This window comes from Vanacampus margaritifer, chromosome 3 (genome assembly GCF_051991255.1).
Source record: "Vanacampus margaritifer isolate UIUO_Vmar chromosome 3, RoL_Vmar_1.0, whole genome shotgun sequence".
NCBI lineage: Eukaryota > Metazoa > Chordata > Actinopteri > Syngnathiformes > Syngnathidae > Vanacampus > Vanacampus margaritifer.
Window position 1 is genome coordinate 21,434,140 of NC_135434.1, and position 14,989 is coordinate 21,449,128.

The 14,989-nt window shown below is 38.7% G+C and overlaps 1 protein-coding gene across 1 annotated transcript in view; it reads left to right on the top strand.

Moving 5' to 3' along the window:
* Nucleotides 1-305: 305 nt before the first annotated feature.
* Nucleotides 306-14,989, top strand: part of piwil2 (piwi-like RNA-mediated gene silencing 2) — a 43,417-nt gene continuing 28,733 nt past the window's right edge. Inside the window, exons 1-11 of the mRNA XM_077562111.1 lie at nucleotides 306-422; nucleotides 2,701-3,169; nucleotides 3,282-3,381; nucleotides 5,477-5,594; nucleotides 8,540-8,718; nucleotides 9,384-9,465; nucleotides 11,137-11,247; nucleotides 11,489-11,606; nucleotides 12,251-12,375; nucleotides 12,447-12,527; nucleotides 12,611-12,724. Of these exons, the coding sequence (XP_077418237.1) occupies nucleotides 2,729-3,169; nucleotides 3,282-3,381; nucleotides 5,477-5,594; nucleotides 8,540-8,718; nucleotides 9,384-9,465; nucleotides 11,137-11,247; nucleotides 11,489-11,606; nucleotides 12,251-12,375; nucleotides 12,447-12,527; nucleotides 12,611-12,724 (1,469 nt within the window). The 5' untranslated portion in view covers nucleotides 306-422; nucleotides 2,701-2,728. The remainder of the gene's footprint in view (nucleotides 423-2,700; nucleotides 3,170-3,281; nucleotides 3,382-5,476; nucleotides 5,595-8,539; nucleotides 8,719-9,383; nucleotides 9,466-11,136; nucleotides 11,248-11,488; nucleotides 11,607-12,250; nucleotides 12,376-12,446; nucleotides 12,528-12,610; nucleotides 12,725-14,989) is intronic.

Genomic DNA, 14,989 nt, shown 5'->3' on the forward strand with positions numbered 1-14,989 from the left:
ACAAGGGTTATTGCTATAAGTCTCAAGTTAACTAAATCTATATCGATTATAAAGGAATGACCTTTGATGGAGTAGAGTGGAGAGTGGAGTCTTAATTTAGCACAATGATTACCGTTTTGGGTAGGATTTGATTAATTTGAATAAACGCTATAATTAATGTTGTAGGGATTGCGGGTATGAATATCGTACAGTATTGTATGTGAGGGATTATGTTAGGGGGTAGCGAATCCTTTATAAAATCCAATTGAAATTAATTGGCAAAATGATTGGCAAGAGGGGTAAACCAATGATATAAATCTCTACGTCTTAAATCGTCCAATAGCGTTTAGAGGGCGGGAACAGTCTAGTCAGTCCAGATTCAACACCGGGTCATGGTTGAGAAGTTTGGTTCTAAACCCTAAACGATTGTCACCCAGCAAAGTGTGAGTTTTAATTTCTATGATACGTTTTCAAGAACTATTTACTTGACCAACATACGGAAACTGGTTAGTTAGTTAGTTAGTTAAGCAAATGCAAGGCATGGTTTCTAATTGCTTCCTAGTCAGCGTCAGCATCCTCGTGTGCAAGCTAAGTGCTAATTTTGCTAACTTTGCTGTGTGTAGTCTGTGTTAATTATTTGACAAAGTATGTGGAATATGTTACGTACGTTGTTATGTATACCCATACACTTAATAGCATTGAAACGTATGATAGGAATGGGAAATTTTCCATACCTTTATGTTTTTTTTTTTTTTGGGGGGGGGGGGGGGAATTTAAAATGGCCTCCGTTTTATATTTTTTATTATATTAATCCCATTTAGAGTCTGAAGTGACTCTTTTCTTTGTCATGATCCACTATAGATAGACAGCTTTTGTAAGTGTAGAAAGGAATTTTAACTATAGTACAGTTTTGACCTCTTCAGCAGTAGGTCCCCCAATCTTCTTTCTTTTTCGTAGAGGGGGATGGGAGAGAGGAATTTCCCGCTCACACAACATGCTACCGCTCTTTTACTTTTAAGAGAATTCGAGCGCCTGGTACCAAGTGGCGATAGGCTGTGCCACTGAATTTTAAGTGTCATTACCATAGTCTAAATCGTTCAAAAATGATAGCTTGACATGATATTTTAAAATGATTAAGACATCAATCTCAAGTACATTTGAATAACTGTCTTTGTGCGAGTGTACAAATGCTTTACCATTAGATTGGGGGTGTTGTGATGTTAAAATGTAATGTTGTGCATGTGTTCAAGGCTATTGACAATTCTGTGATGATGTCACAAGTCAAAATGGCGGTCAACTCGGTGAAAATGACGCTCTTCACTCATCGAAAAGCATTGGACTTTGGATCCTTGTAATTTGACTACTATGACAATATGCCTGGTTTGTATAATAGTCACAGGCAAAAGCAATACAACAGGCTGTTTGTTTTCACCGCATAAAGGAAGCATTTACATTGCGTTACAGTGGGGACATATCAGAAATGCCCGGATTTTCCGAATTGTCAGTAGGGTTGTTTGATGCCAACTCGCCCCCCCCCCCCAAAGAATCTGAAAATTTTAAACCAAGCAGATTGACATTTTAATGGAACTTGGTATACTTGTTGATAGTGATGGGACAACAAACACATTTTAGGTCAGTCGGAGCAGGGGTGTGGGAGCGACGGGCTGCTGAATTTTGACATTTTTGGCGAAAAGAGGCAAGTTGAAACCTTATATCTCATGAAGTTCAGGGTCAATCTTCACAAAACATGTATTGGTGGAAAGGGAATTCAACAAGGATGTAAGGATTCCAAATCTGCAATCATTAAGAGGATTGGTGCATATTTAGTAACGCGACCTTTTGACCTATAAGAACTTTTCTTGTGGATTATGTGACTTTTATCATTAAATGCTGTTTATTTCGAGCTAGGACTGGGCAATAAATCGAAAAAATTCGATACATCGTCATTTTAAAAATCGAATCCTTGAAAATTTGCTTTTTGAAATTTTTGTCTTCTGGATTACTAAAAGCTGCTGTTCTTATGTTCTGTTATTTCCAAATGTTTTGTGAGTTGTAATTTTGCCCAATGCTGGATGGGTGGTTTACAAGACATGTTTACAGTAGCTACCAACTACTTAATTGTGGCATGGTACAAGCTATGAAGGTTAAGTGTATGTTGAAACAAATTTAGAATCAGTATACATTGTTGTTATCTGAACATTTTGCACAGGAATAACTTTTGATCTCTTTTGACTCTTGGGTTTATCCGATTAAATTAGTAATCGTCCTGAATGACTGCAAAAATCCAGATTCAAAAATCGAGACATAGCCCAGGCCTATTTCGAGCCTTTTGTGCTGTTATTGACACGGTTGAGAAGTATAAAAATAATTACCAATTAAATTGGATTCATAGAATCAGTATACATTGTTGTTATCTTAACATTTTGCACAGGAATCACTTTTGAATAAATAAACCTCTTAAAATGAATGTTTCTTGGGTTTATTCGATTAAATTCGTAATCGTCCTGAATGACTAAAAATGACTTTGATTGAATTTGAATGACTTCAAAAATCGAGATATCGCCCAGGCCTATTTCGAGCCTTTTGTGCTGTTATTGACACGATTGAGAAGTATAAAAATAAGTACAAATTAAATTGGATTCATAGGATAGGGCCGGTCACACAGACAGATTTATTAACAGACCCCACCCCCACTCCCCCCACCCCCGCTTTGCACTGCAGTTCACACGAAATATTTCAAGTGGACAAAATGGATCCAAACATGCCACCTGTCTCAAGTGATTCGGCAGGCATGCCTTGGCGGGGACGCGGTAGAGGGCTTGTTGTAGGACGAGGCCAAGGTTTTTTGACTCCTCCTGCGAGTATCCTACAAGGACAAGGATCCAGTATACCCTCTGACCCTTTAGCTGGACGAGCTAGAGGGCTTCAGTCTAACAATGGAGGCCTTGGACGAGCAAGAGGGTGGCTCTTTCCCTCAGCAGAAGGACAAGGACAAGGATCCAGTATACTCTCTAATGACCCTTTAGTTGGACGGGCTAGAGGGCTTCGGACTGACATTGGAGGCCTTGGACAAGCAAGAGGGTGGCTCCTTCCCTCAGCAGAACCCAAGGTAGGTATTTCAAGAGGCACAGTCGTGGCTATCACCGAGAATCGGAAGGCCCTTACAGAAGAAGCCCGCACCAGGAAAGAGGTAATTAAAGCCTGAAATGTGTTTTATCTAAATTATCTTTTTTACATTTGTATTATTATTATTATTATTATTATTATTATTATTTTTAAATTACTATTTACTCTGTGTATAGGTTGATTCCCCTACAGATTGTCATGGACGTACACTGGTCTCAATGTTCAGGGGAATGGGTGTTGAACCCTCAGTGGCCTCATGTGAAAAATTACCAGTTGGTATGTATATACTGTACAGTAACTTCCCCTCCAGGATTTTCTGTTTATCATTGTAATAGTTGTAGTTGTGTAGGGAAAAAGTATTTTAGTGTTTACCATGAACATTTGAAAATAAAATCAAAATTGGAAAAAGAATCGCAATATTATAAGTAATATTTGACAAAGATCAATTGTTATTACCCAAGATACAATAATGCACCAATAAATGCTCCTCTTTTATAGTGAAGAGAGAGCTCATTTGTTTTTGTTGACATTTAACCTGTTGTAGTGTAAACATAAAGCAGCGTGATTGGTGCTTAACTCTTTGACTGCCAGACGTTTTCAGAAACGGGATGTCACCAGTGCCAGCCGATTTAAGCATTTTGACTGATCTTTCAAGGTCCACAGAAAATGTTGTGTTTGGACTATGGAAACACACATACTACCAAAGGAAAGATTGAACTCTCATCTTTCATCAGAAAAAAAAGTTTGTTTCTACCTTATTCCGTTCTTCAGTAATCAACAATAGAAAATGGTTAGTTTCACCGAAATGCTCTGTTTTGAAACAAAAAGCGGAGAAAAAGAGCTTTTTGTGAAATTATGTTATTTCATGCACTCTAGTGAATTCTACACTTCTTTTTGTCCATGAATGATGCCACAAACACCTAAATAGTGCTTTACTTCTGTAATACACCACGACCAACAATGAAAAAGTGTTTTTAGATTGCAAAATACGTTTATTTCCATTCAACAGTGTAACAATTTGACAAAACAATTTCGCAAACTATTTACAAATGTGTGCAACTGTGGTACTATTTACAATTATGTGGATGTTTTAAATACAGTTTTTCTTTTTGTAACACTGCCCTGCGTGCAAGGAGACGGAGCAGGATTTGCACAACAGACACGTTTCACTTCGATTGTCCGTTTCGCGTGCAGACGTTACACTTTCTTGACGACCTTTTTTTCCGGGGAATAGCAAGTAGCAGACACTACTCCGATGAATATGCATTGGACTCGGGGCACTCTTCGTCGTCCGATTGAACGTCCGCCTGAGCGTGCTCGGTTGTGCTCCGCGTTTTCCGGTGTTAGCATCGCTAGCCCGTGAACTTTTATGACGTCGTCATAGCCGCCGCGTCAGCGCTTCCAACTTCGGCGTCAACCTCGGAGTCACCATCATCATCATCGATGATGATCATCGTCGTCATCAATGTGCTCTTTAGCGTTGGTCGATGCCTTTCGTCTTTGAAAAAAATTCCCAAGTGTGAGCTGCTTGCAACCGGTCGCCATTGTTCGCTTCTTCAGCCATCTATCTCCGCCTCACGTCTTCTACTACCGCGTCAATGCTTCCAACCTCGGAGTCACCATCATCATCATCATCGATGATGATCATCGTCGTCATCAATGTGTTCTTTAGCGTTGGTCGATGCTTTTCGTCTTTGAAAAAAACTGCTCGAGCGTGAGCTGCTTGCAACCGGTCGCCATGTTCTCTTCCCTTCCGCAGCCATTGTCCCCTCTAGCTCCGCCTCACGTCTTCTACTGACGCCTACCCAATCTTGTCAAGAGTCATTGCTGCCATCTAGGGGCCAAAAATAGTCATTAGGCTAACTAGATCTGCTTGAAACTTTCACCACAGCTGGGCAAGGCTTTCCTCCACCCGTTTCAAAAAAAATAAATAAAAAAATTGTATGACGTCTTAACGTCATTGTCGGCCCTCCGTAGGTTTTTACTTGACGTCTTTTAACGTCCCTGGCAGTGAAAGAGTTAATGTACAGTATCTTAATCCTTCTGCTGCTAAATCAATCAGCAGTCCAAAACTTCAAACAACCAATTTGCCATTGACATATACAGTAGACCACTACATAGTCATGGTTCAAAACTCACAGATTCACTAATTAACAGAGGGGTAATGTTTTTTTAAATACTTTATTTGCTTTACTTCACTATTCCTCGACCAGCCCGGTCACCCACAAATAGCAGGGGTCCAATGTACTGTGCAAAAGGACACGACTTGTGGCAAACGAGTTGCAAATTTCTTGGATTTTTCTAGTTTGCCCAGTACCCATTTCTCTGTTCACATTTTAATTGGCAAAATTGAATTCAACTGTTTTTGCAGAGACAGTAGAAGTTGGGGAAGTGGAAGAATTAAAGCAGCCGAGTCGGGATGTAGATGTGGTTGCCAGTATCTCACAGACAAGTTGCCACCCACGAGCAGTGATTGGCAGAGGGAGAAGGTAGGAAGATGACGTGTTCCCCATCTTGTACTGTATATACGATTAACTTGTCACTTTAAAAATCAAATTAGGGCTGTGCGATGTGGCCCAAAATTCATATCGGATATTAGAGCAACACTAAGGAACTTTCAGTTTATGTTGATTATGGCGGCACCATATGGACAAAAGCAGTAATGTTATGCCTGAAGGAAGATCACATTTCCCATGAGGACAAGCACATTGCGACATTTTTATTTATTTATTTTTTAGCTCAAATTGACTTCCATCTTTGTAATGAATGAGGAAAGGGAGAAGTGACATATGCCATAAAGCAGTCAGCACATTTGTAGTGTTTTGTGTGGCAGTGTTTCTACCATCCTCCTCAAATTTGCTTAGTGCCAGTAAAAATAATACGGACCCCATCAGGCCATGGCAAAGGTACCATTCAACTAGTTTTAAGTTGACGTTTAATCAGAAGAGTTATGAAAATATTTTATTAAGGTTGAAAAGTTCCTTAGTGCTACCTTAATTGCATCTCCTCACGACAATGGTATACATCCATCCATCCATTTTCTTAACCACTTGTTCTCACAAATTGATATAAAATTAAGGGTAAAAATATATTTAATTAATGGTAACTTAATAAATGAATCATTTCTGAATAAGTTTATACATTATATCACAGAAGATAAATTGATCAAATAAAAAGTGATAAAAACAAACACAATTGGATAACATTTATTGTTTAAATCTCAAATAAGAATTAGAAGTAAGCACTCCCTAGTGTAAAATAGTGGAAACAGAAATAATACTACTGATATTTAATTGAAATCAGTACAGCTGGCTTTCAGTTTAGTTTTCTACAATTCATCCAAATGAATAGCCCATGGATTACTTGGCCTTTACTAGTTCTGTAGTAAATAATGCAAGTCTATTAAATTATATTGATCAGATCTCAAACGTCAAAAAGAGCAAGCAGCAATAAAAAATAACAAATCATATTGTTGGTTGGATAGTTAATGCTCAGCCCAATTACATTGTGCCATGTACAAAAGTATTCTCTGGCATGCTATTATTCTATTTCCGGTATCTACTGTTGCTGATGATACAATGACAATTCCTCCAGTTGGACTAATAAAAATTCTTATAGACTTTAAATATTTATAACTAATGTACTAGTTTTAGGTCACGATACGTACAGGGTTCCCGCGGGGTCTAAAAAAAAAGGTAAAAAAATTCAGAAACTTACATTTTAGGCCTTAAATGTCTTAAAAAACTAATATTTTCATCCCAGGTCTAAAATTAAATTTACCCAAGTCTTAAATTCTTACAGCCGCTACATCCATTCCGAGAACTGTCTGTAGAAGAAAAAAAAATTGACTGCCGCGTTGTTTCTACTGTCTAGATACTGAAAAAATTCCACACACCAAAAGCGAAAGGGGCATTTGAGAGGGTGTGTTTGTATCTTACTCAGTGTAGTTTGGACGGGCGGGTACTTTGTAGCGGTTAACATAGCATCTAGCTTGTTGCGTTCGCATCACGGCAGTTAAAAGCCTTCCATCACTGCAAATAGTTTTAAATTGGGTGGGGGTCGCTGTCTGTTCCTGTAGCGGACATTGAGTTTGATGATCTGTGCAGCATTCTCAGCATTTAGTCTTGTATTTATCTTTATTCATTTTATTAACAGCTTTATAAAGCAAAGTTGACACATGACGTTAAAAAAACTCATCGTGGCTCTCTTCTTCGGCTGTTTATGACGTTTGTCATCATGTGGGTGCGACCCAGTGTGTCACCAAGTGTTCAGACGGGGACACTACAGTTTGTGTGGAAACCGGTTTAATGGGAGCTCAGCTTGTATTGAATTTAATCCTTTGCATTTGCCTTGGGAAAAAAAAACTCGTACAACCACATATTTTAAAAGTGACTTTTATGCCCACTAGATATTTTATTTATGTATTAAGTTTTTAAAATTAATTTTATTGTGTATTGTTAAAATACAATTGACCCTAGAAATTTGATCAATAAATGTGATAAAATCAACACTTTAATATATAATGTTTTAAATTTATGTTGGAATAATTGTGAACTACTTTATCTCTTATTAGGAATCATTACATTATTTATTATCTCTTTTTTTTTTTTCTTTGCCAAGTGGTGTCATGCTTGCGGTGATGAAGTGACGAGTTCTGTTGATGTGCTTTGTTGTTGTCATCCTCAAAAACGGAATGTTTGTTCAATCATTGACATTGCATCATCAAAGAAAAAATATACAACACACCACGACTGTTAATAGTGCTGTCACTATCGAATATTTTTAGAATCGATTAATCTGATTCATTTAAATTTTGAAAAATGATTGGTGTTTATTACTTTCTATTCATATAGTGATTTGAAGGTGAAGGGGGGATATTGATGTTTGCAAATGTCTTATTTTGATTAAACACAGAAGATAATCAGTCTTCTTTCAGGAAGGACTACAGAAATCAGCAAACAATTACTGATGATATGCTGAAATAAGAGGATTTGGAAAATTAAAAAGCAAAAAAAAGGGTCTAAACAATTACTCGATTATTAAAATAGTTGTCGATAAATTTGATAATCTATTAATTTTGACAGCTCTAACTGTTAACCTTTTCTCATTTGATTTGGAAGTGACAATTCAGAGGTTTTCTTAGCTCAAATTTGGGGCAGAGGTGGTGGTACCGATAACCAGGTATCGGTGCCAATCAGGGGCGGACTGGGGGAAAAATTGGCTCGGGAGCCATTGACAGACCGGCCCACTTCATGCGTTATATTATAATATCGCTGGTGTCAGGCCAAAACCATGTAACTCCGAAATTATCACTTTTCAAGAGACCCCAAAACGTCTTGAATATATATGTATAGATGTATGCACCCCTAATACACTAGGATACACATCCCTATGAGTTGCACTAATGCCTGGCATGGCCTGCGAACTGTTATAGCTTTGTTGGCCAAGAAATTCCTGCTAGCCCGATGGGAGTTGGAAGAGCATCAATGCCTGCGCTTGGACTGGGACGAGGATCCCCTTTACCTCTTTCTTCCTTTCCTCTCAAAAGTGTTCAGGCTGGTTCTCGTACCTCTAAGCCGACAGCCTACGATCACTCTAAGATCTCTGACCCAGGTAATACACTTAAAAGTTTGAAAATTGAAAAACGGTGGAGAACATCCAACGCATTAAACACATTCCATTGCATATATGTAACTACAAAGATTCATCAGTAATAAGGGGTCAATCAATCCTTTTTCTATACCACTTATCCTCACTAGGGTTAAGTCACGTGAGGTAGACCCTCACGTTAGGCCTTCACAGCAAATGTAGTCTTATAGCGCTAGAGTCAGCGTAGTTAAGCTAGGCGCCACAACGGCTGTTCATAGGCTATGCAATGTAACGCCAGGGTCAACGTCATAATAAAAGCATAACATGTAGGACTGTATATGGACATCTATTCCTTAAACTTGGCTTTTATTTTGAAGTCAATTCTCGGAACCAATCGTTGTGTCAGCGGACTTGTTTTTGATTTGAGGCTGCATATAGCACATAGCCTGACCGCACTCAAGCTGACTGACTGAACTGCATTATTCTAGTGTGCAAAAACGCAGTGACAGACTTTGAACTGAAGTGCAATATTCAATTTGCAGTGCTCATGCGCACTGGCGCACCGCTTATGTGCATCTCTGATCATCATGCATCCATCCATTACTACATTATTCCCCCCACCCTCCAGTTTTTCAACCCTTACACTAATAAAAGGGAATGTATCAATTTACTATACCAATTCTGTTCAGCAATTGTGCCCATCGTCCAAGAGGTGCAAGACCCCTCAGCTATTGTACCAGGAAAGACAGAATTGGAAATGGAGGCTATCCGGTAAGATTACTTTTTTTTCTCTCTCTCTCTCTCTAAACTGTTGTGAGTTGTTGTGTCTTGAGGCTGTCCTTTTGGCCTCTTTAAGGGAATTGACATTTGTTTTGTTTGTCAATACTGGTGCACTGTCATATCATTGATCCCCTTTAGCATGTTTTTCATTCAGTTTGCTGTATTTTAACAAGCAATGCTTTCGATATTGAGGTTTATCATCTAAATGTCTTAAGTGTACATCACAATATTTCCAAAGAGGCATATTCTCCCATGAGCTTAAGTGAGAAAATGTGCTCAGAGGCACACTGGCGACGATTAGTATAACTTGCGTATCCACTATGCAAGTTAATTTCACATTTTGTAAGTGGAAGAACGCCTCTTTCTGCTTGTGTGTGAGAGGACACAGGAAGATGGCTTTAAGCACTGAAGCGCTTGCTGGCCCGTCCACTCCTCGTTGAGAATCATGACGCGCAAAGTGTCATATGGAACTTATTTGCTTACATGGCCGACAGCCACGGCAAGCCAACCGACAGGACACAGCCTGTCTGTAAGGCTTGTTTTAAAGTTACTGTGGCTCAAGGCGGGTCCCAATATGGCCAAGCACCTCGCAAACCAGCACACAGAATTATACCACCATTTGAAAGAGCGACAGGTTAATTTTTCACAAATCATTTCCTGTTTAATACATTTTGTAGAAACTTTATTTGGTCGTACGCCGCCATTTGTTATTTACGTCGCAACGCATTTAGTGCATAATGACGTAGAATGGCGGCTCGCTCTCTGCCGAGCAATGTGAAACGCCCATAAAGAGAGCAAGGTAAGTCTCCGTAGCATTCCTAAAGGGACAATCAAAACTCTTGAATGTGTCTGGTGAATAACGAGAGTACGGTGTGGGGGAGGGTGACTCTCCCGATTGCATGTAGTTTTTTTAGGAACGCTACGAGCCTTAACTTGCTTTCTTTATAGGCGTTTCACATTGCTCGGCATTGCGGCATACGTCCAAATAAACTTTCTACAAAATGTATTAAACTGGAAATGATTTTTGAAAAATGAATCACATAGTTATGTTAGTAACAACCAAATAAATAATATAGCAAACTTGTCATGACAATCAGGGTTCCCTTTAAAATATAAGTCAAATACAAATTATTTTGTTCCCAGTTTGTAGTATTTGATTATGCATTCGACTACCGTAGATGGGAGTGGAATGGTGAAGAGCAGAGAAACACACGCACACATAAGCAATGTTACGTTGAGTCATTAGAGTACAACTGTATTGCCAATATCACATCGGATGACATCAAATACAGTAGGTACTTCAAGAATATGGCATGCAATGTGAAAGCTCATACAAAACATACATAAATATATACAGCATGTCCATACATTGACATGTACAGTATACATCCTAATATTTTGAATTAATTAAACAAAAATAATAATAATTAGCTTTTGCTGATGTTTTAGATTTTTGTCGATGTACTGTTTTAGTATGGAGATACTTTATGCAGGTATAGTATTAAAGTCAAAATGTTGGTATCGTAGTCACCCATTCATTCGATCATAGAGATTTTAAATTTTTAAATAATTTTTATGAAGTAAGAAGTGTTGGGCTATCAAATCAATATCTGGTGCTATTGAATCAAAATTATATTTTTGTGTGTCCATTTTCTTGGTCAGCACGCCACTCAATAAGGCTGGATCAAAGGGAACTCCTTTATCTATTGGCTCCAATCATATTCCAATTCACTGCAAGAACAAAGCCGTTTATCAGTACCATGTGACATATACGTAAGTAACACTGATTCCTGACTTTTTTTTACTTTGTCAGACAATCAACTAATAATGCTTTAGCAAATCTGTACATTTTTACACTTACTCTATTCTGAAAATCTGCCATTACATAGTGTTTAATGTCCTAAGTGAATCCACTTTTGAATGACATGCCTTTTTCTAGTGACCATATTCTTATTTGTGTATGTACGTGAAAATATTTGTACAATAAGAATTTGTATGTCTTCTGGTTTTCCAGCCCAAATGTTGAATCCATGTCAATGCGTTTTGCAATGATGAAAGATCACCGCTTGACCACAGGAGAAGTCATGGCTTTTGATGGCACTATACTCTACCTTCCCCTCCAACTCAAGGATGTATGTATCACAGAATATTAAGGCATCGTGTTTAATAATTGGTGCCATCTAGAGGTGAACTAATAATTCCTTCATTTAAAAAAACAACAACACTTGATTTCAATAATATACAAAAAAAAAATATCCCATCACATCAACCGACATTTAAAAATAAATATGTAATCGATACTTATATTACATGACTGGAGCCTTACCAAGAGGCTGACTTGTTTCACCAACATCTTCCTGCTACCGATGCCCAAAGAGCAGCTTTGCGAAAGTAGCACTAGTTAGCCCTGTTTGCAGCTAGTGTCTGACCCAATGGATCGACCACCGCTTGCCTTCCACAACTGGGGCCTGCAGGTGGTCGTCGCTGAGTCCCGTTATTCGGGCTCCTGACTCTTGTCGCCCTCTGCTTTCTCTCAAAAGCTTTTACTAGCTTCTGCTATAGAAATGAAGGTGACTTGACTAGCCGCTCTTGTTAGCAGGCCAATCCAGCCTATGGCTCTGTTAACTCCCACTAGCAGCTGTAGTTAGCTGCTCCGGCTAAATCCATAAATAGTTGTGAACCCATCTAAGACTACGGACCATAATTTGGGAATGTTCCTATTGTTACACTGTAAATATGTGGTAGTGTGTGAAAGTAATATTTGGTTAATACACAGGAGCTGGTTCTCAAGAGTTTGAGAAGAACAGACAATGAAGAAATCAAAATCCAAATAAAGATAACAAAGATGTTGCCACCCAGCAGTGATCTATGCATCCCACTCTACAATATTATTCTCAGGAGGTAAATTTTTTAATTTAAAAGTTTTTTCCCCAAAAACATTTATTTTAATTTTATTGTTCCTTTGTTTCAAGGGTCATGAAAATGATTGGATTGAAGCTGGTGGGGAGAAATCATTATGATCCAGAAAGTGCAATAGTTCTTGGCAAACATCGGTAAAGTAGTTTATTGATCTGCGGTGATAGGGTAGTTCTGTTTCAAGCTGCTCTGCTAATTATCTTGTGTCACTATTTTGTAGACTGCAGGTCTGGCCTGGCTTTTCAACGAGTATCAAACATACAGATGGAGGTCTGTACCTGTGTGTCGATGTGTCTCACAAAATCTTGCGGAATGACTCTGTGCTGGATGTCATGTGAGTAATGTAAAGATGAAGTTGACCCAAAATTGTTTTTTTTTACAATATGTTGTATGTGCTCCCACTAGTCTAAACATGGCATTCTGATTAATATTGCATTTTTGAAACATGAGTTAAGAAGCAAAATCCAATCTCAGGGGGCGGCCATTTTGCCACATGCTGTCGACTGAAAATTACATCACTGTTACTCGGCTTCAGAAAACAGTTGAGCAAAGATTTGTTGTTACCTGAGCCCTGCGTAACTGATGTCATTTTCAGTCGATAGAAAGTGGCAAAATGATCCCCTCCTAAAATAGATTAAAAACAGGTTGATTTTGCTGCTTAACTCATATTCCACAAACGCAATATTAAAGGGAAACTTCAGCCGTGATGATCCATAAACTTTTAATGTATTTTTTTCATCAGGAAAATTTTCAATTTAATCAATTTGTTTTGGAGTAAGTACAAGATGAATTCTTGCGGTATTTGTGAGTTCACAAACTCCGGAGAATACATCTTGTTCCGCTCCCGCTGATGTTTGCAGCCGACCCTTTTCAGGTCGGACCAATCAGGCATTAAACAGGACGAAACCAATAAGCGCCGATGGCGGTGTGGAAACAAACAAACCTAACAGACGAATGGATGCTGCAATTAATTCTCTTCTCGCAGTATTACTCACTATTTCCTTGTTGAATTTGAATAGCGAGAGGCGTTTCGTGCATTTTTATCTGGTAAAGATGTTCATTTGATATGATTTCGGGATGGCGATGTGTGGTTGTTGGCATGTAATGGCAATTAAAAACTACGATAAGGCAAGCCCAATCGTTTAGAAGACAAGTCAAGCCAGCCGTCATCTTGAGCTTAATTTTGAAGTTACCCTTTTTTCAGGCGGCATGGTACGTTATTGAATGTTTGTAGCTTTCTTGACAAGTCACAATGGCAGCGCACTAACATCAAATAATTTGTTGCTTTTTAATTTGAGGTGCAAGACTTAAGCACTAGTTTCACTCGTATTTGTGCCTTGAGTTTTTTTTCTTTCTCTGCCATCATAGTAAATGTGGACTGATCTTGTTGCCATCACGCGAACGTGCTTTTAAATTAGAAGCCGCTTTTTGGATCTCACGGCGAGGTTGGCGGCGGTCATCCGTGTTTGTTTTTGTCTGTGCGTGCTGCTTGTGTGCTTACCAAAGTGCCCCGGAGATCGCTGGTAGAGTGCTTTTGAGTTCCGCAATATTTTCAACATTCTGTATACCTTTTATTAACATGTTTTAATAATCAAAATGTGGACGTTTCAAGAATTCATTCATCAGCATTCAAGAATCGGAAAATTCCCCCACCCCTAATTATCAATCTGGCTGGCGAGATTGTTAATATAAGTCATTTTTAAAAAATCTTATTGGCCAGTATATCCACGTACCCCGCCCATCTTCTCATGTTTTGGTACACGTCACAGAGGGGACAGGACATAATTGTACGTTCAAAGTCATTGTACATGTATATCGCTAGTAATAGGTACCTGCAACCACAATTTCAAAATACCTGTACACCACATATAAGGTGTTTTTTGGGGGGCTTCTATTTGACATCAAAATGAAAGCAAATATAAGCCTCCCCCCCAAAATGTGTGGCCATACATAAAACGACTTTTAAGATATTGACCCAATTTCTTGACAATTCTTGACAACAGCCTATATGCACTGAGGGTTATGGTCTTGGTTATGCTGGTAATGCCAGTAGCAGCCAATCTTTGATGGCGTAAGAAAATGAAAACTCAACTACTCAAAACTAATAATAGCCTTACGGCCAGTGGTGTCAAAATCCGGTCCTCGAGGGCCTGAGTCCTGCATGTTAGAGGTTTCCCCTGTTCTACACAGCTGATACATATTCAAGCTCATCAGTGAGCTCTGCAGGAGCCTGTTAACTATCCTGATCATTGAATCAGGTGCGTTGGAGTAGCGCAACCTCATAAACATGCAGGACTTAGGCCCCCGAGGACCGGATCTTGACACACGTGCCTTGCGCCCATTCATCACTTCACGTTGAACACTTTATTCTTTAACACTATTCTTTTTTGTCAAGTATAAAATATCCTAGTAATATTATGTGAAATTCAAGCAAAAATGTCTAATATGGTTGTTTAGGATTTAGGAATACAAGTGCAATATGGGGCAGGGCAGGTACATTCTTATTTTACACATGGTCCATGTATAAAATAACAAGGTATTAGTGGCTTAAATTTGTATTCCTAAAATCTAAAGGGCTAGATTTGACATTTTGAACTTG